The sequence below is a fragment of the Crocodylus siamensis genome, chromosome 5 (genome assembly GCF_052110815.1).
Source record: "Crocodylus siamensis isolate JL-2025a chromosome 5, ASM5211081v1, whole genome shotgun sequence".
Lineage (NCBI taxonomy): Eukaryota > Metazoa > Chordata > Crocodylia > Crocodylidae > Crocodylus > Crocodylus siamensis.
The window spans coordinates 142,959,214-142,981,223 of NC_143399.1; the positions used below are offsets into that span (position 1 = coordinate 142,959,214).

At 42.7% G+C, this 22,010-nt stretch overlaps 1 protein-coding gene across 6 annotated transcripts in view; it reads left to right on the forward strand.

Annotated features, from left to right (window-relative positions):
* THRB (thyroid hormone receptor beta) overlaps positions 1-15,188 on the forward strand; it is a 291,817-nt gene extending 276,629 nt beyond the window's left edge. For all 6 annotated transcript variants that reach the window (XM_090046526.1, XM_090046525.1, XM_090046528.1 and 3 more), the window contains 3 exons: positions 220-366; positions 7,963-8,221; positions 9,599-15,188. In XM_090046526.1, coding sequence (XP_089902652.1) covers positions 220-366; positions 7,963-8,221; positions 9,599-9,840 — 648 coding nt within the window. In that variant the 3' untranslated portion in view covers positions 9,841-15,188. The remainder of the gene's footprint in view (positions 1-219; positions 367-7,962; positions 8,222-9,598) is intronic.
* The last annotated feature ends 6,822 nt before the right edge of the window (positions 15,189-22,010 follow it).

The window sequence follows — 22,010 nt, forward strand, 5'->3', positions numbered from 1 at the left end:
ATGCAGGCATTTTGCAGATTGTATGATGTGCTGTAAACAAAAATTGTCCTTAGATCTTTTGGTGAGCAGTGTTGATGTTTTTTAATGTCATGAGGTCAAAGTGCTGGATATTAGGAATATATTTTGAATTGCTGATGGCTTATAATAATTTTTTAAAAAATCAAATTTTTGCTCTACAACCAAATGTCCCTTTGAATATCTATGGCTTTCTATCCTCAGCCAGAAGATATTGGACAAGCACCAATAGTTAATGCCCCAGAAGGTGGGAAAGTTGATTTAGAAGCCTTCAGTCAGTTTACAAAAATTATCACACCAGCAATTACAAGAGTGGTGGATTTTGCCAAAAAGTTGCCTATGTTCTGTGAGGTAAGACTTTCTTCTTTTTCTTGCTTTCTACCAAGTGCTTCTTGCTTTTGACAGCTTTTCATGAGAAACAATGGGAGGTAATGTCAATCAGCATGACATGAAAACAAACAAAATTATATCTAGGTCTTATAAAATCTCTCTGCTTCATGTTGACCTGAGGCAAGCAAGAATTTTGCAAAGTTCACTTTGTTTTAAATCAGCTGGAAAGCAAAACACAGATAGGATTAACATCATCTATGTATTGTTTAATTTCTAGATTCTTCTGATTAAACAAGTTCCTTCTTTTATGTACTTAAATTATTACCTTTAACAAAGGGATTGAGTGTGCTTTTAGGCATAGCTATGAGGATGAGATAGTGAGTAAAGTGCAATATTCTAGGAGCTGAAATGTTGGCAGGCTTCAGGAAAAACACCCTCTAATACCTAATTCCCTCCTGCTTTGCTAATGCCCCTGGGGTGTGGTAATGTGCCTGTATGAATAACAAATAAAGATCCAAATTCAGCAAAGCATCCCTACTTAGGAAGAATGATTAAGCACTTGCTAAACTTTTAACATTATTTATTTGCCTAATTCCTTCTGAATAGGGATGAAGTTAAATATTTGTCTAAGAACATGTCCAAACCAGGGGTGCTCAACCCCCAGCATGCAGGCCAAATCCAGCCCACAGAGCCAAAGCATCTAGCCCAGGAGCAGGCAATTATTTTGGGCGGAAGGCCACTTGATGAGTTTTGGTGAGCTGTTGAGGGCCACATGGGTAGCCTCGTCCCTTCAGTTGTCCCACCCCCTTGTCGCCATCTTGGGACCGGAAGTCCTGGCCACTGGAAGCCCTGACCCCTGACCTTTGCCACCAGAAGTCCCTCCCCTTGCACAACGTACCAGCAAAGGGTTGTGACCCCTCTAACATCTCTGCCCCAGCAGTGGGGCTTCAGGGGCATCAGACCTCCCCCAGAACTTTCCCCCTACCTGTGCCAGCTGGTCCCAAAAGGAGGAGGCTCCTCCACTGCTAGTGCTGGCCCAGCCCAGCCCAACGCTGCATGGCCTAAGCACCATGGCATGGCACGGGGAAAGCCTGCCCAGCAGCCACTTTCCTGGGCTTACCTGCAGGGCAGGGCCCTTTCTAGTCCTGTGCAGGAGACAGAAGCTGGCCCAGACCCTGTTTCCCCTCACCGGCGCCACAGGTTCTGGCCCAGCACCCCTGCCCCTCTCAAGCTGCAAACATAGCCGGCGCAGGGTGAGGCCAGCTGGGTCAGGCTGACGTCAGGGTTGGTTTCCTCACAACTCGAACTCAAGGAAACAGCCTGAGGTACTGCAGCTGGTGCTGCCAGAGTCTTTTAGAGAGGCAGCCGCCATTACATGGGCTTTGAAGAGGCTCCGTGGGACGGAGGGAAGTGTTTGGTGGGCCGGATCTGGCCCATGGGCTGTATTTTATCCTCCCATGATCTAGCCTGTGGGGTTCCCCACAGGTCAGGAAATTTGGTGGCCGGAGAAGCAGTAGCAGTTAATACTGCTGCCCCTCCCCAACTGCCAAATCCTCAGGTGGCAGGTTTGGGCCCAAGCCATACCCACTTTCTCCTGCATGGCTAGCCTGGAGCCGGAGCCTGGCCCTGTGCCCTTCCCCCCTGCAGCCAGATCAAGTCCAGACCATGCCCCCTTCCCACTCCGTGTGGCCAAAGCAGGCCCACCAGCAGGATCCAACCTTCGGACAGACCAGGCACCATCATTCTGGCCTTTGGGGCAAAAAGGTTGAGTGCCACTGGTCTAAACCATCTCTGTGGGACTTCGACTGCCACCATGAAAGGACGTCTTGTCTATTTGCTCTCACTCTACATGCACCAAATCCTGGATGTTAGACAGTGCAGCCCCCTCAGAGTGGCTTGAGCACTTGCACGCTCACCCAGGACAAAACATGAGAGCAGCTCTGTCTGAGCACATTCAAGAATGTTGGAAGGCAAGTATGGTGCATCATTTATAGTTTTTGGCATTGGGGAGTGGGAACAAATGGCTGTGGCATGCTTCACAGCAGTAGCCCCAGGCATAGCACAGAGGGGTTCTTGACCAGCCCTAAATCCTTTCCCCAGCCCAAGACTAAAAGTGTGTCTAGGAACATCACCATGAGGCATACTGTGTCCAATCACTCGCAAAAATGAGGCCACACAGTTGCCGGGGACCGGTGTTGAGTGCATAGCCAGTGCTACTGTTAGATTCTCTTTGCACTGTACAGGAAACCCTTGCTATTTGCGGGTTCGGCATTCACGGTTTCAAATATTCATGAATGCCAAACCTGCATCTTAAATACACTTACAGGAGCTCCTTGGGATCTCTGTGCTTGCCGCCACCAAGCTCCCGCCACCGCCTCTGGGCTCCCGCCATTGCCAGCGCAGCCGTGCGCTCCCCCCGCCCCCAGCTGCCAGAGGCACTGTGTTCATGAATGCAGACAACGCTTATGAACGCAGTGCCATATTCGTGGATTTCGCCATTTGCAGGGATCTCCAGAATGTATCCCCTGCAAATGGTGAGGGTCGCCTGTAAACTTCTTGTGCCAGGCAGCAGTGTCCTCAAGCATGCTGTGGGCTGACTCCTAAACCAAAAGCAGCCAAGTTTCCTTCCATGGGTAGGCTAATTAGGATGGCACTGTCAATCTGTGCTACTTAGTTCACCTGAAGTACCACGTGAACAAAACTACACTACCTCCAGTTTAGGAGGCAGCTTGTGCAGAGCAGCATGTTGTGCTTTAGGGACTACTGCTGGGTACAGTTAGCTTATTCATGTAGAGATGGCCTTAGGCTCTCCTCCTTAGGTATTCTTATTGGCACACACTCAGGAGTACTCCAGAATGGCTACAGTGCCTTACTTTCAGGATTTAGCATATGGAAAGTGGAAGTTAGTGCCTGGGCATGCCTCATGGCGACATTCCTAGCACAGAGGTAGCACCCCCTTTGCCCACCCTTAGTTACACTACTGGCAGTAGTCAATGCAGAAGGTAGAGTGGCACCTTAGAGATTACTGGTTCAGAGAGGCATGAGCTTTCACAGGCAATGATCTATTTTGTCAGATGCTTTGGAAGGATTGGCAGAAAGTTAAACCCAATATATTCCAGTTTTCTCGTATCCCACGAGGTACTGATTAGAAAGCTGGAAGATACTGGGCTCAGCTGCGGGACCATCAAGTGGGTGCAAAACTGGTCGCGGGGTAGGACAGAGAGTCCAAGTGAATGGATCAGTGTCATCCTGGTGAGATGTGGGCAGTGGTGTACCCCAGGGGTCGGTACTTGGCCCAGTGCTGTTCAATATCTTCATCAACGACCTGGATGAGGGGGTGAAAATCCCATTGGCCAAGTTTGCAGACGACACCAAGGTATGGGATTGTGTGGACACATCCACAGAGAGGCTGCAGATACAAGCAGACCTAAACAGGCTGGCATGTTGGGCAGAACAGAGCCAGATGAGGATCAACATAGAGAAATGCAAAGTGCTGCATCTGGGAAGGAAGAACCCCCAGCACACCTACAGGCTGGGCATCGTTAACCTGACCAGCACTACAAATGAAAGGGATTTGGGGGTAACAATAGACCCCAGCATGAATATGAGCCAGCAGTGCAATGCTGTAGTCACTTGGGCCAATAAAACCCTGGCATGCATCAATCGATGCATCTCCAGTAAATCCAAAGAAGTGATTCTCCCGCTTTACTCAGCATTGGTGCGCCCGCAGCTGAAGTATTGTGTCCAGTTCTGGGCACCGCACTTCAACAAGGACGTGCTAAAGCTCAAGAGGGTCCAGAGAAGGGCCACCCACATGATCAGGGACTTGCATGGCAAACCATATGAGGAGAGGCTGAGGGATCTCAGACTCTTCAGCCTAAAGAAAAGAAGGCTGAGAGGGGGCCTGATTGCAGCTTACTGCTATATCAGGGGCTCAGTGAACAACTGTTCACCAGGGCACCCTTGGGGAAAACAAAAAACAACAGCCACAAACTCCTAGAAGATAATTTCAGGCTGAACATCAGGAAAAAACTTCTTTACAACTAGGGTGTCCAGACTATGGAACAAGCTCCCCCCAGAGGTGGTGCAATCATCTACCCTAGAGGTCTTCAGGAGAAAACTGGACAGTCACCTGGCTGGGGTCGTCTAACCCCAAATGTCTTTCCTGCTCATACAAGGGGCTGGACCTGATGATCCTTCGGTGTCCCCTCCAGTCCTATGATTCTACGAGAGGGATCTGTATTAAAGGAAAAGGGACAGGAGGAGGACCACTTGTCCCCTCCTCCTGTCTTTGCAAAGACCTTGTTACAAATTAATTTTAGGCAGCTCCTGGAGCTCTTAACACCTGTTTTACATGGGGCTTGGGGGGAAAAAGGTATGGGGCTGGATCAGGTCCCCATGAGCTGGGGCTTCCTTCCCAGTGCAGGGACAGTAGCTTCCCCAAAAGCATCTTCCCTCACTGCTTCCACCTCCCAGCCACCCCAAGAAGCACAACCGGCACCTCCCACACCGCAGCCTATTGAAACATTTGACCTTCTTTAATTTACTTCTTCTTTATTTCTTTTAAAATTTTTTTTTACTACTTTTTATTTTATTCTTCATTGATTGACTTCCCTCATTTCACTGTCCTTCCATGACTCCCACTTGCTTTCCACCTCCCATTTCATTTCCCCCGCCATCCTATTCACTCTCCACCTCCCCGTTTCATGTGTGTCCCCCACCTTCCAAACCCATTCTCATGCACTCCTACCCGGATCACGGATGTGAGCCTGTCCTGGCTCACCAGCCCTCTAGTGGCAAGTTGCATCTGTGCAGGTCGGAGAAGGTTTTTAGCTTGAAGGTGCAACTGTTCCAGACTTGAGCTAGCACTAAGACCTATCAGCTTCTGAGCAGGTTAGAGTAATGTGTAACAAGGCCCTAAGAAACTAACACAGCAACACAGCTAACCACCTTTTTATCCCCTGTAGTCAATGATTTTTCTCTTTGCTTATAAGAAAGTAATCCTAATTATAGGCTGGATCTTGTAGAAAAAATACACCTATGAGTTCCCTGGGATCCAGAAACGTGGAAGATCTAAGGTAGAAATTATTCTCCCCAAAAGTTGAAGAATGCCTCAGTGCTATCCTACGCTGCAGAACAGCACTAGGTTCCCTGATTCAGTGCCAAGAGGATGGCATTGATAATGACTGACCCTGCTGAGGGAGTTCATTGGAGAACCTCACATAGGGAACATCACACAGGGAAGATGTTTGAGGGTGGGCACAGCATCGTGTTTTTTCCCTGATGGCTATGTCCCTGAGGTCTTGCAAAAAGAACTGTTTATATCCATTCACGGTCTTCACCTCCTCTGGACCCTTCAGAATAGAGTGAGGTAAATAGCAATAGTTGGCAGTGTTCATAGCTTTCCTTGACCAACTGCAGGACTCACTCAATCAGCCAGGAAAGCATGAAACAGTGGCCAGGCATAAGGATTTAAAAATACAGAGAACCCAGAAACCAGGGAGCTTGTTGCAGCACTACATTGTCTAAAGGAAGCTGCCTACCCTAATTCAGTGGTTGCTGGTGGGAAGTCGCAGTGACATTCCAGCGTAGTTGTTCTCAGAAAATCTGGCCAGACAGACAACCAGCTATAATATGCATCTGACATCTACCCTCCTAGTTACAGAGGACCACTTGTGTCACAGTGAAGAGTGTGGCAGAGATGAAGAAGTCAAGTGAGGAATAGCTGGGCAGGCCCTTTGCACATGATACAGTCTGAGAAGATCAGACGTTCTGAGCAGCTGAGCCACTTCTTAAACTTTGCACGGCACATACCGGTGTCTGACAGTAGACTGAGAGTACACAGTGGACCTGGAGGAATAGGACAGCAGTGTTGTCACATAACTGCTGCTGTGGCGTAAGGGAGGTGGCAGGCATTTCTTCCTGCTTGAAAGGGCTGCAGTCCCATTGAAGCAATGTATTTTTTTTTTTGTAAAAACCCATGTTTCTTTATTTAGGTTACAGACAGTACCACATGGGCTGAACTATTGCTGTGTACTGTCTGCAAGAATAAACCTTTTCTTCCTCTACAGGCTCGTGCCCTAAGTCCAGACACAATGGCAGTCATGGTTGTCAGGGTGGATCAGGCTAACAGTGTTGCTAACCTCCACAAAGGAGATGGAGAAATGGGGGGAAGGCTCAGGCCTCCATGACCCTGCACTGACCAACAGGGCTGACCTGATGAGAGGGCCTCTTCTTTCCTATTAGCCCTGTGACTTCTGCCAGCAGAGTCCTGCTGTGGCATAGCCCCTCTCCCTCACAGGAGCAGCCTAGCCCTAGATAATTAAGAAGAATTTTTAATATTGAATTTACTGTTCAGTGCTTATACTATTTACCTGTTGCCTTTCTCTCAGTTTGGGCAACAATAATAAATTGGGCAGTTTCTTCAGATCCAGTTTCACAGGTGAACGGAACATCTGGTAACATCTGCAGTTTGACTAAGGCTGTGCCAGGTGTTGCAAATGAAAGTGTACATAGTTGCTCATGGCTGATTTAGGGACTAAAGGTGAGTTTATACGTGAGACCAAGAGAGGGCCAGCGAGATGAACACTTCACTGGTAATTCAGTTCTCCTGCAGGAGAGCATGAGATAAGCCACCCTGTGACAAATGCTAGTCAGGTTGTTCACTGCTCTTCTGGAAGGAGCTGTGATCCTACAGTGAGGAACAAGGCGTAAGTGTAGAACAGAACAGAATGAGGGAACTGCTGCAGCTCCCATCTCCCACAGCTGTATGCTACTGATGGAAGATGTCTTCTGAGGCCAATATAAACATCAGTGGCAGCTTGGGGAGCCCATGCTCCATGCAGATTGCATCTTTCACTAGTCTGTCCGGTAGGAGTATCCCATACATCTGGAGGGACTGATCCTTGCCCCCTGTGGTAGAGAGATGGGAGAGAAAAGGGGGGGGACCATAAGAGAGTAGTTAAGGGTTGTAAGGAAGGAGAAGTTTCACATTCGACTGACACAGGGGGAAGCTGACTTGGTGACTAGGATGAGTCGGTTTTCTTATGTATCAGATGCTTTGCACCTGAAGCTGGCAGCACTGCAGAAGTAACTATATACATCTAGACCATTTTCCCGTGCAGCTAGCTGTGTGTTTAACTTTCTTTGTCCACAGAACACTGCTTTTCACCTCTGCTAGCAATGCATCAACTCAACAAGTATTGTACCAGATTAAATTTACTCCATATGGGTGTGAGTTCAATACTATCACAGATAAACAGCTACAGTTGCTTCTCATCTTGCCCTGCCTTGTGGGCACTGAGAAAAAGAAGAACCATGCAACTTGCCTTAATCCTAAATTCTGCTCCCAATTCCACCAGCGTAACATTGGACTCATGTCAGTAGTATCAATAGATATACATTGACTTTAGAGGGAGTCTCAAACTGCAAGATAGAAGAGGAGCTTTTTGGATTTGTTATTCATAATTGTGAATATCTTGTTAAGAAAACAGTATGTGTTGTGATGGGACTGTAATATATTTTATAGAATGAAACTGCATGATCACTCTATTTTTAAAACTAATGATTGAGAACCCCCAAATTGCAGACTTTCATTATCAATTGTGATCTCTGCAGCTGCCATGTGAAGACCAGATAATCCTTCTGAAAGGCTGCTGCATGGAAATAATGTCCCTCAGAGCAGCAGTGCGTTATGACCCCGAGAGCGAGACATTAACTCTAAATGGGGAGATGGCGGTGACGAGGGGCCAGCTAAAAAACGGAGGTCTTGGCGTAGTGTCTGATGCCATCTTTGACCTGGGCATGTCGCTGTCGTCATTTAACTTGGATGACACGGAGGTCGCCCTTCTTCAGGCTGTGCTGCTCATGTCATCAGGTGAGAACAAAGAGTGTTGGGTACCACCAGGGCTTTATGACCATGTCTGTATACATTTTTGTTCCATGGTATCTGCCACAGGTCTCTCTTTAAAAGTGCCTTTGGTCTTGAAACTTTCCCAAATAATATAACGGTCTGAAATTGGTTGATTGTTGCAAAGGTATTAAGAAACAGCTGCATCTGGACCAATATTCCCTGAATAACTGAAAGATAACACAGTGTGAGTCGTCCTTATGGTAAGATCCTTAAGTCTCAAGCTCTTTTGCTGCAGTGCCAGGAGCAGCTATACACAAGGCTGGGTATATGAGTCAGGTGCATTTCAATGTGGCCTTTAATATCACAGCTCTGTTTTGATTTGCTTTGCCTTTTCAAGCTTGTAGCTTGACAATATTTTGTCTGTTGATTTGGAAGTCATCATTGGGGGATTCTTCTATACCTCACCATGCTGGGGATATCAGCGAGGCTCTCAATTAACTGACGTAGGCACACAGTGATATTCAGTTTGCTTCCCAGAATGTTTCTTTCCTGCTGCCTCAGAGCAAAAGGGTTATGAAAGTACTTTTACAAGCTATGACAGTCCAAAAAGGGATTCCATTCTTAAGCAATGACCTACCTGGCAAGGCTTTAGTTTTTAGAACACTTTAAATGCTGGGTTCTGCATAATACATAGTGCAAGGATTTACCTTAATTAAGGCTGAAGCTGATGAGTTTTGGCACCTTTCTGAATATTCATATGTATCATAATAGAGCACTTGATATTCCTGATAGAGACATTTGGGTCTCTCCATTTTCCAACGCCATGATATGTGAAGAATGAATGATCTCTTTAGATTTGTTGGAAGGGAAGTATGCTGTTTGTTTTAGAGGGGTAACTGCCTGTTGAACTGCCAAATTCATTTATTGCAATTCCATTGTTTTCCTGGGGTTCTGCTTCCCATCACAGGTGGAGGTATTAAGGCTGCAGCTAGCAGGGCAGGAGAAAACTGTTGTTTAGACTTCTGATAAAAGGAGCTTCTTACTATTGTATTACAGTAGGACCTAGTGATCTCAACTGGGATCCATTGTGTTAAGCATTACATATACTCATAAGCAGACACTGTATAAACAGCTTATTCTAAATTGGGGAAAAAAAACCATGAAGAGCAAGAGACAGGAAGTATTGCTATCTTCATCTTCCCAATAAAGGACTGGTGTACAGAGGAGTTAAGTAACATGATCAAGGTCACACAGGAAGCCTGCAGCAGAAAAAAGAAGTTGCCCTAATATTCTGCATCTCAGTCCTTTGCCTAACTGTAAAATCATCCTTCCCCTCCTGAATTGTATTAAGAGTATATTAATGCAACTGCATAGCAATATTAATTCTCTTTTTATGTACAGATCGCCCAGGTCTTGTCTGTGTTGAGAGGATAGAAAAATGTCAGGAGGGTTTCCTCCTGGCATTTGAACACTACATTAACTACAGAAAACATCATGTTGCACATTTTTGGCCAAAACTGCTGATGAAAGTGACAGACCTACGAATGATTGGAGCCTGCCATGCCAGCCGTTTCCTGCACATGAAGGTGGAATGCCCCACAGAACTTTTTCCTCCTTTGTTCCTGGAAGTGTTTGAGGATTAGAAAGACTGATGGGGTCCTCAGAATTTCTATCGCACTACTGGCTGTCATTTCATTCCATTGCCTAGCTCTTACCATGTTTGTTTGTTCTCTCTGTTTTGTTTTATTCTGTTTTGGGGGGGCGGGGGGGGAATTGTATAGATATGGGTGAAAACATCCCTTTGATGCGGGTACTCGTGACTATTGCAGTTTGTTCTTCAGTCCTTTGCTGTGAAAGCTTTGACAGTTTAACAGTGAAAATGCAAACAAACCAGTCTCATTCACCAGCACGTAAGTGGTCACCACCTCATATCCATCATTGCCTGGAGAAGCTGGGAGATAATTTGAAGTGGACAAACACAAATTGGCCTGCAAGGCAAAGTAAATATTCTTTTGACCCTGCCATGTTTTTTTTCAGTATTACCTCATTATGCAGGGCAGAAGTGACCATTTAATGAGACACAGTTTCTAGTTCTTTGTGTTACCACCACCATTATGATTTAATAATTTCATCCTCACCATGATTGCACCATTGCCTTGGGATTATTACAGGGGATACATTGCCCTGTAAAATCAAATCTTTTAATAATAGAACGTGTAGAATGAGTTGGCTTTTTTATATACTTTTACAAAATGAAGAGAAAATCCTTCAGTTCTTACTTAGTTAAAACTTACAGGAAGATATGCTAGAATAATGACTGAGGCTTGGTCCTGTGAATGGTTGAGCTCTTCTCAAGAGACACCAAAAGCCATCGGTTTCTGGTTGCTCGCTGTTCAGAAGAAGTGAGCCCTTCATAATGACTCCAGGATTTGCCCAAAGTTATTCAGAGTTGTGAATGGTAGCAGAAGGACTACAGGGAAAAAGAAAAGTTTGTGATGGTTAACTCCAAGTAGAGCCGAAAGCACCTTATTACTCATTATCCTCAAAACTGTATAGCTGTCTCCCAATAATACTGTTGCTTGACAGTATTCTGTGGTAAATTTACCTAAGATAAAGTTTAAAATCTTTCTTGAACATATTGCTTGTCCCTTTTAGGTGCATTTTGAGTTTGACTGATTCAGTTCTCAATACACTGAGATCATGTATTTCCACTGACTGTACTAACAGGAGCAGAACTGAGCAACAAGATGTCCTGTTGCTGAAGTCTGTCAGCCAGTTCTCTTGGTATTAGCATATTTTGGGCCCTACATAAAGGGCAATATGGGCAGAGAATCCTCTTTTTTGTTCATCTTCTTTCAAGGGTAATTTTCCTGGCTTCTGTTAACTTTATGCTAGGTGATTCTTCTGGGTTAAGTGTAACATATCAGAAGGATCCTCCTTTTCCTGAGAACTTGGAGATTTATTCACCCTCAGAATTGGTCCACGTTTCCTCTCTGTGTTGTGCATTCACTTGCTAATAAGAAAGAATGGAATTGGTATATCCTTTTCTGCCCATCTCAAGATAGTATTATGATGGGTATGATGACATGCAAAGCTAATAGCTCTAATCTACCCCGTATATTTTACTCTACCTCCTTACCATCTCCCCCTAAAAAACTGTTCTTAGGAAAACTCTCTGTGGAAAGAAAACAAGGGGAATTTAAAATTGTCTTTCACCACTGTCTCTCCATCAGGAAAGAAAGCATTTTAAATACTAAGGGACAATTTTTTAGCAAGGCTGAATTCCAGCCTCCATTTCTACCTGCATTTTGGCATCTGCAGTGAGTCATGAACATCACTATTAGCAGTCACATGGTTATACTCATCACTCACATGAGTGTAAAACACAGAGGTGCCTTTTTTGCAGGTTCTTGGAAAGCCAAGTCATTGAACATTACCCCTTAATTGTTATTCTCACTGGCTGTCATTCTTCCATCTTTCCTCAAAGCAAATATTTTAATGACATCTGTCCTCAGATTCTTTGCAGTAAGACTTATAGGACAGCAATGGATCTTGCAAACATAGCTCAGAAAAATGTTGAGCACTTCTCAGCAAAACCCAAACAAATAATGAAACTAATTGATCAGTTTTGCAAGCTGTTAATCAGATGAGTTTTATCCATACAGCCAATAAGTACAGTTAAGTACATGAGTCAGGGTTTACATGAGCATAAATTGCATAAATTAGCAGACTATAAATTGCATAAATTAAAAGAAAAGCAGTTGCACAGATTATGGTCAAATGAGGTAGGATGTCAGATACCACTAGAAATTAAATACAGTTGTCAATCCATTTCTTGCTTCTGTTTTCCAAAACTGGCAAGCAAAAATACATGAGATGTACATGCCTTTCAAAGTTGTCCTACTTTGCCATTAATCTGAATGTGGTAGTAATGTTGATGTCAGTAAGAATTTCACTCTTTTCTAAGATTATTTAAAATTCCAATTTAGTTTACAAGTATTTGAAATTAATGGAGTGAAAATACTACCCTTTTAACTAGAAGCACTCATACAGATTTATTACAAGCAATTTGATTTCTTGTGTGTTTCTTAAAATCCCTATTCCAGAAGTGATGTTACATGAGAATCCCAGCGCTGATTAAAAACAAAGTTTCTAGTCCCTTTGGTTGTAGGACGAAAGCTTAGAAACATGAAATCTAAATGTTCAAAAAACATCAGATAAACAAAAGGAATCCACAATTTTTTAAAACTATCTCAAGTTTTTGGGGCCAGACTGATGACACAAGCTATTCAGAGTAAATAGAGAAAAGATCAGTTGTACAAAAAAAAAATTAGACTGACTCAGGAAAGTTTCAGAGATGAAAGAACTCAAAATGCCCTGATAAACTAGCAGTCTGCTCCAGCACTGAGAATAAACACTATACACACTGGCTGCTATTAAGATAGCTGCTGTTCCATAAAACTGCCCTCTATGAAATATAACAAGCAAAGAAACAGAATTTAAAACTGTTAGATTTAGTAGCCTATGGTATTAGGTACCTGGAATTAGGCACCTAATTTGTATTTAGACACCCAAATATGTGGCCTGACTTTCCAAGATGTTGACTTAAATGGGAGTTGTAGTTGCTCAATATTCTGAAAATCAGTCCACCTTTATTTAGGTGACTAAACATAGATTTAAGTGCCTAAATGTTAGGCAACCAACTCTCTAAAAGTTGGCCAGTGCTTTAAACAAAGAGTACATATACTAGTATTTTTTTAAACTTTTTATATTAAAGTCATGGGATCTGCACAGATTCATTGCGGTGAATTACTAGTATGCCTCAGCCAAACACAAATTCAACAGACCTCATCTAGAGAAATCCACAGGCCTGATTCAGATCTCAGACCAGTTCTATATTGTGTGACTTCATTTGTTTCTGTGATGTTGCTCCTGGTTTCCAAAACCATGAGAGCAGAAATAGATCTTATAGAGGCAGCCGATCCTGTAAACTTGCTACCAGACATAAGACTCAATCCTGCAAAGACTTATGCACATGCTTTACTTATGTAAGCAGCCAGTGCCAAGTTGGTGCAGGATGAGAGACTACTCTGAGTAGCAGACATTACATTACTGTGATTTCTCACAGTAGTAAGTACTTGGATCACCGGGGTTTGTAGGATCTGGCCTTCTCACTCAGGTCAAGAAACCTGATCTTCTCAGTGTAGTCTATAGTCTTGTTTTTTGATGGTGCCATGTTTCTCTCACTTTTGCTCTGTGGTCTAGGTGTATAGCAAATGGATCTTTTCATGAAGATCCTTCCTGTCAAACCAGATTGATCACTGCCATCTTTAGGCATTTGCCCTGAACAACATTCACATTTAGATCTTACTCATTTCATCTGGAATCTCGATTACGTTATATTTATAAAGATGTACACATGGTGTGATAATGATTTTTGTTTACACTCTGCCAAAACATAGCTATTGTTAGAGACAGACCTCCGTGGTCCAAAATCATTCTTGAGCAAAATGCTTGCTTCTTTAGAGGCAGGTGCCAGAGAAAGAAGAGTACTGATCAGAGGAGGAAATTTTTGTATCAGGAATCTGCCTAGCTAAGGCCACTGATCACAAGCAGAGCATGTCATTGTTAGTGATGTATTTTTATGCTATTGGACTCTAACTTGTATGTGTCATATTGACTTTTGCTGCATGACTCATAAATTATAAAAATCAGTCTTATGGTTTTGAGACGTAGCCAGCATTTCTAAGGCTAAACCTTTTTCATTAACAGAAACAAATCAGCAACCAAGGTACATTTCTCTTTCTTACTGGGAGAGCACTTCAAAGTGTCCAACACTTGCCTTTTCACTGGGGTGTAGCAGGATCTAAAACAGGCTCTTAAACTGTCCTGTTAGCGTGACAATCTGGAAATGATTATCAGATGTTCCCTCTGAAGTTACTAAATATAATCCATATTTAGATTTTATAGAGAGAAACTTTATTCTAGTGTAATAGTGATTTAATTTTTCACTTAAAGAATCAAAACATTTGAGAGCACATTTTTACAACAGTGTAATTTTGCTTTAAAACTTACAACAAAAAAAAAGGTTTGGCCTTATCACAAAGTTTTACTGTGTTGTATAAATGTTAGCAAAGAATATGCATTTCTTGTGTGTATCCACTCGACTGATGACGCCTTCAAAAAGCAATATTGTGCAGGTAATAAGTTGTTTGTGACCGTCCGTTGCACAGTTTACCTACTTTACAAGCTAACCCTATTTATGCACAAGACAATCAAATGTAAATCTGCATCAGCACCAGGGTGTAGATTAAATTCATGTAAATTACTGAGCACAATGTAAAACATTAAAAGACACTTTATTTAATGACACAGTTAATGTTGGTGTAGAAATAGATAATATCAGGGCATGAACTAGCTGACACACTGTCATTTCTTTATCTTTTTTCATACTTCCTTAATACACTTCATTTTTAATCTGTTTATAAATACACCAAATTAGTCCTTGGTGATATATATAGAGTTTTTGTTTGTTTGTTTGTTTGTTTGTTTGTTGTTTGTTTGTTTTAAAGAAGTAGTAGTTGGCTTGGAGATTTGGAGATTTTTTTGGAGGCTTTGTAGGAGGCCTTTTTTGTTTTGGGTTCTTTTTCCCTTCCTTCCTTTTTTGCATTTTTCCTTTTTTGTTTCATGCCCTGAGGGAAAGGCAAACATTACACAGTATAATAAAAGACAAAGTACTTTGAATGATGTATTTTTTTGAAAACAGTGTTAAGTGATATGCTAGATTGGTAATATTTTTTCAGCCTAAAGTATATTAAAAGAAAAAATTCTGTTATCACAAATGTTTTAAACTATCCGAGGAAAAAATTTGTATATTTGGGGGAAGAAAAATAATTTTTACATAGCTTTTGTATGCAGATATTAAATGTAATTATGACTATAGAAGGCATAGATAACTGTAAGCTTGAATTCTAAAAAGAAAAAGCTTATAACTGAATTGTGGTTTCAGACTCTTTCTTCCAGAATGTTTGGTCCAATTGGTGCATCTTTGGAAGGTGCTATGGAGTGCCACAGGGAGACAAGAAGGGCATAGGATAACTTGTTGGCTTGCTCCCAACCTGCTCACATGCACTTCTCATACTACAGTATGTTTCTGCCTGTCTTCTCACTCTCTTCTTGTTCACATCAGTTTAACTTAATTTACTTAAGTGGTCTGACTCTGGATTTACTTCAGGCCCCCTCTACACCTTACAGGTATTACCCAATTCACTGATTAATTGCACAATTACCTTGAGACAAGCTACATATGCAAAGTACCTATCATGCCATAAAAAGCTCTGACCCGTTATAAAGCTAGTCCTAAAAAACTCTGGTTGGTATTGAGTTTTAATTTGTATGTGTAGCAGGGTCTCCTCTGTGGCAGGGAGCCTTGTCAGCTGGAGGGGTTCCCAGCCACAGGGATGCACCATGACCAGCTGGAGCTGGGAGTCCACCGGCAGGGGGCTGCCCCAGCAGCTGCCAACTCTGAGTCCTGTAGCTGTGAATGGTGGATCCCAACAGTGTGCCTCCTGGTGCTGCTGGGAGGGCTCCTAGCCCTGGGAGACCTCCATGCACCCTTGGGGCTGGGAGATCACAGCAGCTGTCTCCCCCAGCTGTGGGGTTGCATGGGGCAGCCCCACACCTAGCAGCCCTCAGCTGAGGGGCTTCCAGCTGTGGGAGCTTCTTCTTGCTGTTGCAGGATTTGGCTTCCCCTGCACTGGCAATAGGGTGCAATGGGATCTAATCCCACAGTCATGCCTCCTGCTGTGCCGGTGCAACATGGTAGGAGGCACAATTGTGTGGATCACACATTAGAGCCCATGGCGCCTTTACCTGTACATGTCACTGAGAGCTGCTCTACATAGTCACATTTGCAAAAGAACTTCTTATAAACCAGAGAAAAGGAGCATCAGATTCACTGCCTTCACACTGTCCTTTTTACATTCTTCCTTTTCCATCATTTCCTCTCTCTCATCTGGAGGAGGTGGGGAATGGAGGCAGGGGCTAGACCTGGAGCTTGTAGCTGAGACAGCTTCTTCGTTCTTTTCTAAGTTAATCTCTATCATAAGATATTGGTTCAAGAGTACTTTTCCCAGATCATCTACCAGCCAAGACCTGGGCTCAGGTTAATGTTTGCATTTCTTCCCAACTGCTAATGCTGGACCCTTCAAGTGAGGGGCTGACTTTCCTCTGCTTCTACTGACTGAGGCATACAAAAGGACCTTGTAGGGTTGGGTCTTTCACAGCCATTAGCAGCTCTACAGATGCACTTAATAGGTTCATTTCTGCTGCTGCTGCTATCTGTGGGAGTAGGATCTGGCCTAAAATCCTTAAAATTTTCAAACGGAGTTGCATACAGTAAAGTATCTAAATTTATTGTGACATGCCCAAAATGTGGCCAAGTGTGCCTCTGAGAGACACTCCCAGGGTACTCTCATGCCTTCAAGGTGGCCCTTCTGCCCCAAACCTCTCCCTGCCATCTGCTGCTTGAAAATCAGCTGAGATGCACAAGGTGCCGTTGCCAGTTTCTTAGCACAGGAGGTTTGGCTAACTAGAAGAATTGCATTCTTGTCCAGTCATACTCTCAGAAAAGATGGATTATTTCCCCCTTCTTTAGAAGAGGCTTGCCTATATTGTCAAATGCTCTGGAATCACAATTATCACTGTCAATAAATGGGTTAAGAAGATAACTAACAAAACAATTTATTATGAAAAACAAGAACAAGCTTAAGAAATCAGTAACCATATGTTGAAATATAGACAGATATAAATAAACAAAGAATTATCAGAACAATAACCTACTCTTATCCTGCACCTTAAATCTGAGCAGATTAAAAAGCAGCCCCTGCCTCTGATCTATCCATCAGGGCCTCCTGCATTTTCTCTTGCCAGCTTGGTTTACTTAGCCCCTGGCTTCCTTGTATCAAGGAAGGCTAAGCATGATACCTTTCTACCAAGGCACAGCTTAAGTATAGTTTCTTATCAGGCCATTTACACATGTCTCCTTTTGGATTCTTGTAGAGCAGGACTATGCTATGCACATAACTACCTGCCCTCCCAAAGGTGTATGCATTTACCAGAGCAGAAATTCTTCCTGATCTAATTAAGACCAGGAGAATATTTGCATCTTTTCACACAGGCAAAGCACTAATCCAATGTCCTTCCCCCAGTAGTCTGAACAGCCAGGTATTATTCTTATGGTCCCCTTCTTTTAAATTATAAATTATAAATTCAACATTGTCTGGAAGGGTCTGTGCCTCAGAGCATAGCCACAAGCATGGGCGACTGGTGCGGCCTTAGTTTGGGGGGGGGGCACATGCCTCCCCCAAAACAACCAGTCCTGCCAACTGAGGCAGGGGTCCCCCACAGGCAATCCTGTGACAGCTGATCTCTGCAGCCAATCGCTGCAGCTGCTTCTGGGAGCAAGCACCAGCCACTCACTGCAGCCACTCCCAAAAGCTGCCAGAGCCACTCCTGTAAGTGGCTGCGGCGATTGCAGTGATCGGCTGCCGCTTGCAAGGGGGCACCAGTGCTCCCGCCTGCCATCCCTGCCCATCACCTAAGTGGCAAGTGCAGCCGGTCAGGGGGCGCACCGGCACTCTTGGGGTGCACATGCACCCCTTATGCATCACCACTGGCCACAAGGGAGATGAATAAACACTTTGTGTCAAGTACAAATTCTCAGCAATTACCTCTTCCAAGTGTGGATAGGTGAGGAACACTAATGGTTAATCACTACCCCACCAGTCTTGGCTAACATATAAAGATATATTAAAATTACATTTATATCAAATACTGCAATGCATATAAAGGTAAGGACGGTAAGGGTTGGTGCTACCAATCTGTAGAGGATACATGTGCCATACGGGAGGTTTTTGTATCCAAAACCTTCCGTATCCAGTCCTCATTGCTCTCCTGCGTCTGCTGGAGCAGATTTGTTCAAACCAAAGATCGGACTTATAAGTCACGTATGTACTCACGTGACCTAGTCTCCACGCCCTCCCTTTGTTCTCTTCCCTTTCCCTTTTTTCTCCTTTTCCTTCTTTTTCCTTTCTTCTTTTCTCCTTTCCTTTTTCTTTCCTTCTTTTCTCTCTCCTTCCATCCCCTCCTCCTGCTGGATGCAATCGTCTTCTCCTGTGAAGGACAAACGTATAGAGATATATATACACATGTGCCATATCAGTAAAATAAACTCAAGGAAACAGGCATGACACCCCATGAACCATAGCGGGGTTTATGATGCCTATATTTAGGCACCTGCAGAGGTGAGGTCAGTAGTACTAGAGACTAATCAGCACTTCATGGGATCAGGTCTGAAGTGAAGAAGGGTTACCAGCAGCCTCTGAATTCATTTGGTACCTACCAATTTGGTTATGAGATCTAACAGAATTATTCTCAAAACGGAACAACCACTAGAGTAATCATACGGGTCTTTCTGTTGTGTCATTTCAAAAGTTTCAGCTGCTTTAATCTCCCTTTGTTTTAACTAGCAAAGTCTCTGCTTTTGAAAAAACAAAGAGAACTTGGATCAAACTTAACAAGAAGAAACAGCAGCATGAGGGTCAAAATTATTCAGACTCTGTAAGTTTGTGTCTACATGTGACTATAATTCCATGCAGAAAACGTAATGTAAAGAATATGAATGTTGCAAATTCAAGGGCTTAAAGTGAAGTACCATAATCAAGATAGTCTAGGTACTTTGCTCACTTTCTGCAAGTACATTATAAATTGTTTTTTCTGTTATGGCCACATCCTCTTTTTCCATTAACTCAGTGGGTGGGTATACAACCTTTTGCAAAATTAGGCCTCGTATTTGGGTTTTTAAACATGGAATTGGAGCTTAACTTTGAGCACTAATATTTTTAACTCGGCCATTTATGTATTTATTTAGGATGGGGGGTTGTGGTATACACAATGGCAAACTACAATGCTCTTATTTCACAATAAGGTAATCTTCAAAGCTGACTTTCACTAAAATAACTAAACAGGGTTCGGTACAACCAATTTATTATTTTTATTGCGTGTTCTGAGTAGACAAACTCAGTATATCTAATGCTCTGTTTCTTCTAATACTCTGTTCTTTCTAGTAATAGCCAAGGGTTCTATTATTGTTTTCCTATCATAAGAAGCAACACAGAGTTTATTCTGTTAGCACTAAAAGGTAACTGAATTTTATAGGAATATTAGGATAATGAAAGTGATTAAGTGTCTCTTGTATATTTAGCATTTTTTCATTACTTTCTAACTTCAACAATTCAGTAAACAATTTCTTTTAGCAAAAGGTTGAAAGCAGATTCCTTTTTAGGACAGATCACAGCGCGGCTCTGTCTTCTACTTTATCACCTTTGTCTTAGGAGAGTGTTTGCCCTATAGTTATTGATTCAAGCTGCCTTAATAGAAGCATTCACACAAGAAAAAAATTGCCAGAAATAAGATTATCATTTGCCAGGATCAAAGAGCACTTCTTGAATACAGGCAAAATATAGCAAATCAATTATATAACCTGCTGACTCACTTGGTATATTCACATTGCATTCATTTTATTAGAGCAGTGCCCAACTGCAGACCCTGGTTAAGATGTTCTAATATAAAATAAATCCCAGTCTAATTGTTTCTGGCTGGAACTTTGCACACACAACCTATCAATCTATGTGCCAATTATTATTATTATAATGTTGATGAAGATTAGTTTTAATGAGCTCAATTTGAAAGTCAGAGAATAATGTAAATATAATAATTTTGAGTGGTTTTAGCAAAATTGAGGTACTTTAAAAAATAATGCTGCTTTGGAGAATTTTTTTTACACATCTCAGCTGGAATGGAGACTCAGGGTTACATTCTGCCATCTTTATTCTTACCAAGTAGCATCTTACTCCATGACCATGAGCCCCATTATAACTACAGTTCACTGTGAGTGAGGGTGAGAGACTAGCAAAGTCTCTGCTTTTGAAAAAACAAAGAGAACTTGGATCAAACTTAACAAGAAGAAACAGCAGCATGAGGGTCAAAATTATTCAGACTCTGTAAGTTTGTGTCTTCATGTGACTATAATTCCTTGCAGAAAAAGTAGTGTAAAGAATATGAATGTTGCAAATTCAAGGGCTTAAAGTGAAGTACCAGAATCAAGATAGTTTAGGTACTTTGCCCACTTCCTGCAAGTACATTATGAATTGTTTTTTCTGTTATTGCCACATCCTCTTTTTCCAGGAGGAAAAAGCCTCCCTCAAGATGCTGAATAATAGCTCCTTTGAGATGATAAGCAGATATGTAAATAGGTCTGTGCCCTAGGTGGCAGTGGTAACAGGGACCAGGCTGGCTGCAGCCGTCATTCTTGTGCCCTCTTTGAGTTGGTGCTGAAGTCTGATGCCCATTATCCACCTGTCATTAACACTACTGGTGTTGAGCACCTTTGGGCTCTCATTGGGGTTACTGTACATGTACTCCAGGGTGAGGGGGGCTCTTGGAGCCACTCTAATTAAAATGTCACAGTGTCTTCTGTATTCAGTGTCCTGCATTTCAAAATGGCCTTGGGGGTGCTTTAAGTAAAGCTCATTCAGTGAGCCCCCCTGCACCAGTTTGAAATGCAGGACTGTGAATACAGGAGACGCTGAAGTGTTCTAACTAGAACACTCCAGCAGGCTCGATTATTGACACTCCTCAAGTCTGCTCTGACGCCTTCTAATCCGAATTCATCGGAGCACGTGTATAGGCACCCATTTGGCCATGTCGAGACTGCAAATAGCATCCAGCCCCATCTACCCTGGGGTTGACTGCACAACTTTAGGATGATTTAAACCTAAACTTGCCTATCTAAAACTCCTATTAGCAGCTAATGCATTTTAAGATGAGCCTGTTTTTCTGCCATAGATAAAATATCTCAACACCTTACACAATTGGGCTCTACTGCTTTTTCATATTTTAGTGGATGGAGGGAGGAGAAAGGAAGAAATAAAGCAATTGAGCCATTAACTCTTGAAAACTGATTGCTGTAAACAGGCAACTATTGAAAAACGGGAGTGCTCACCAAAAATGTTTTGTGGTACAGAGGTGAGATGTTTCCAGATTCCCCTGAGCTGAGACCTGGCATACATGGGTATTTGCAGTTCAGAATAAAAAACCAATGCATACATAGATCAAACAGCCTAAAATATTTTTCACAAATGTAATGATTATCATTATTTATATTCAACTAATGGCAATTATTTGCAAAGAGCGATTTTTAAAAATGTAAATAATTGACGTTTGAATTTCTTTTTTAATTTTCTGTATTTTTTTTCTCTTTCCTGGGCAAAAAAAGGCCAAAAGGGAAAGAAACAGTAGCTCAGTTGTTATTTTGTTGTGTTTTTTTAAAGCTGTGCTGTAGTTTTGTTTTCTAATAAGTTCTCTTTTATAATTAGATACTTTTTATTTCAGTGACTTTTCCTATATTGGGCCTAATTTCTCCCAAGTTTAATTTCTTTGATTAGATTCAATCAGAACAGTTGTTATTACTTAAGCAGAAAGAACTGGGGTCTCATCACCTTTACTTACATCAGTATAAAAGTACAGTTAGACTCTTAGTCCAATGAAGTTGCAAAGAGAGGAGAATCAAGCCCATACCGGGTAAGGCACAGAAGGCTGCTAGGGATCAGAGCTCCCCACCCCATGGGCACAAGGTTCCACGCTGTGCTGTTGGACTCAGTGCAAGAAGATTGCATTGGGAGACTGGAAGGAGTACATTACAGTTGCTACTGGATGGCCATTGCTATCTTGGACATATTCCTCTGTAGCAGTC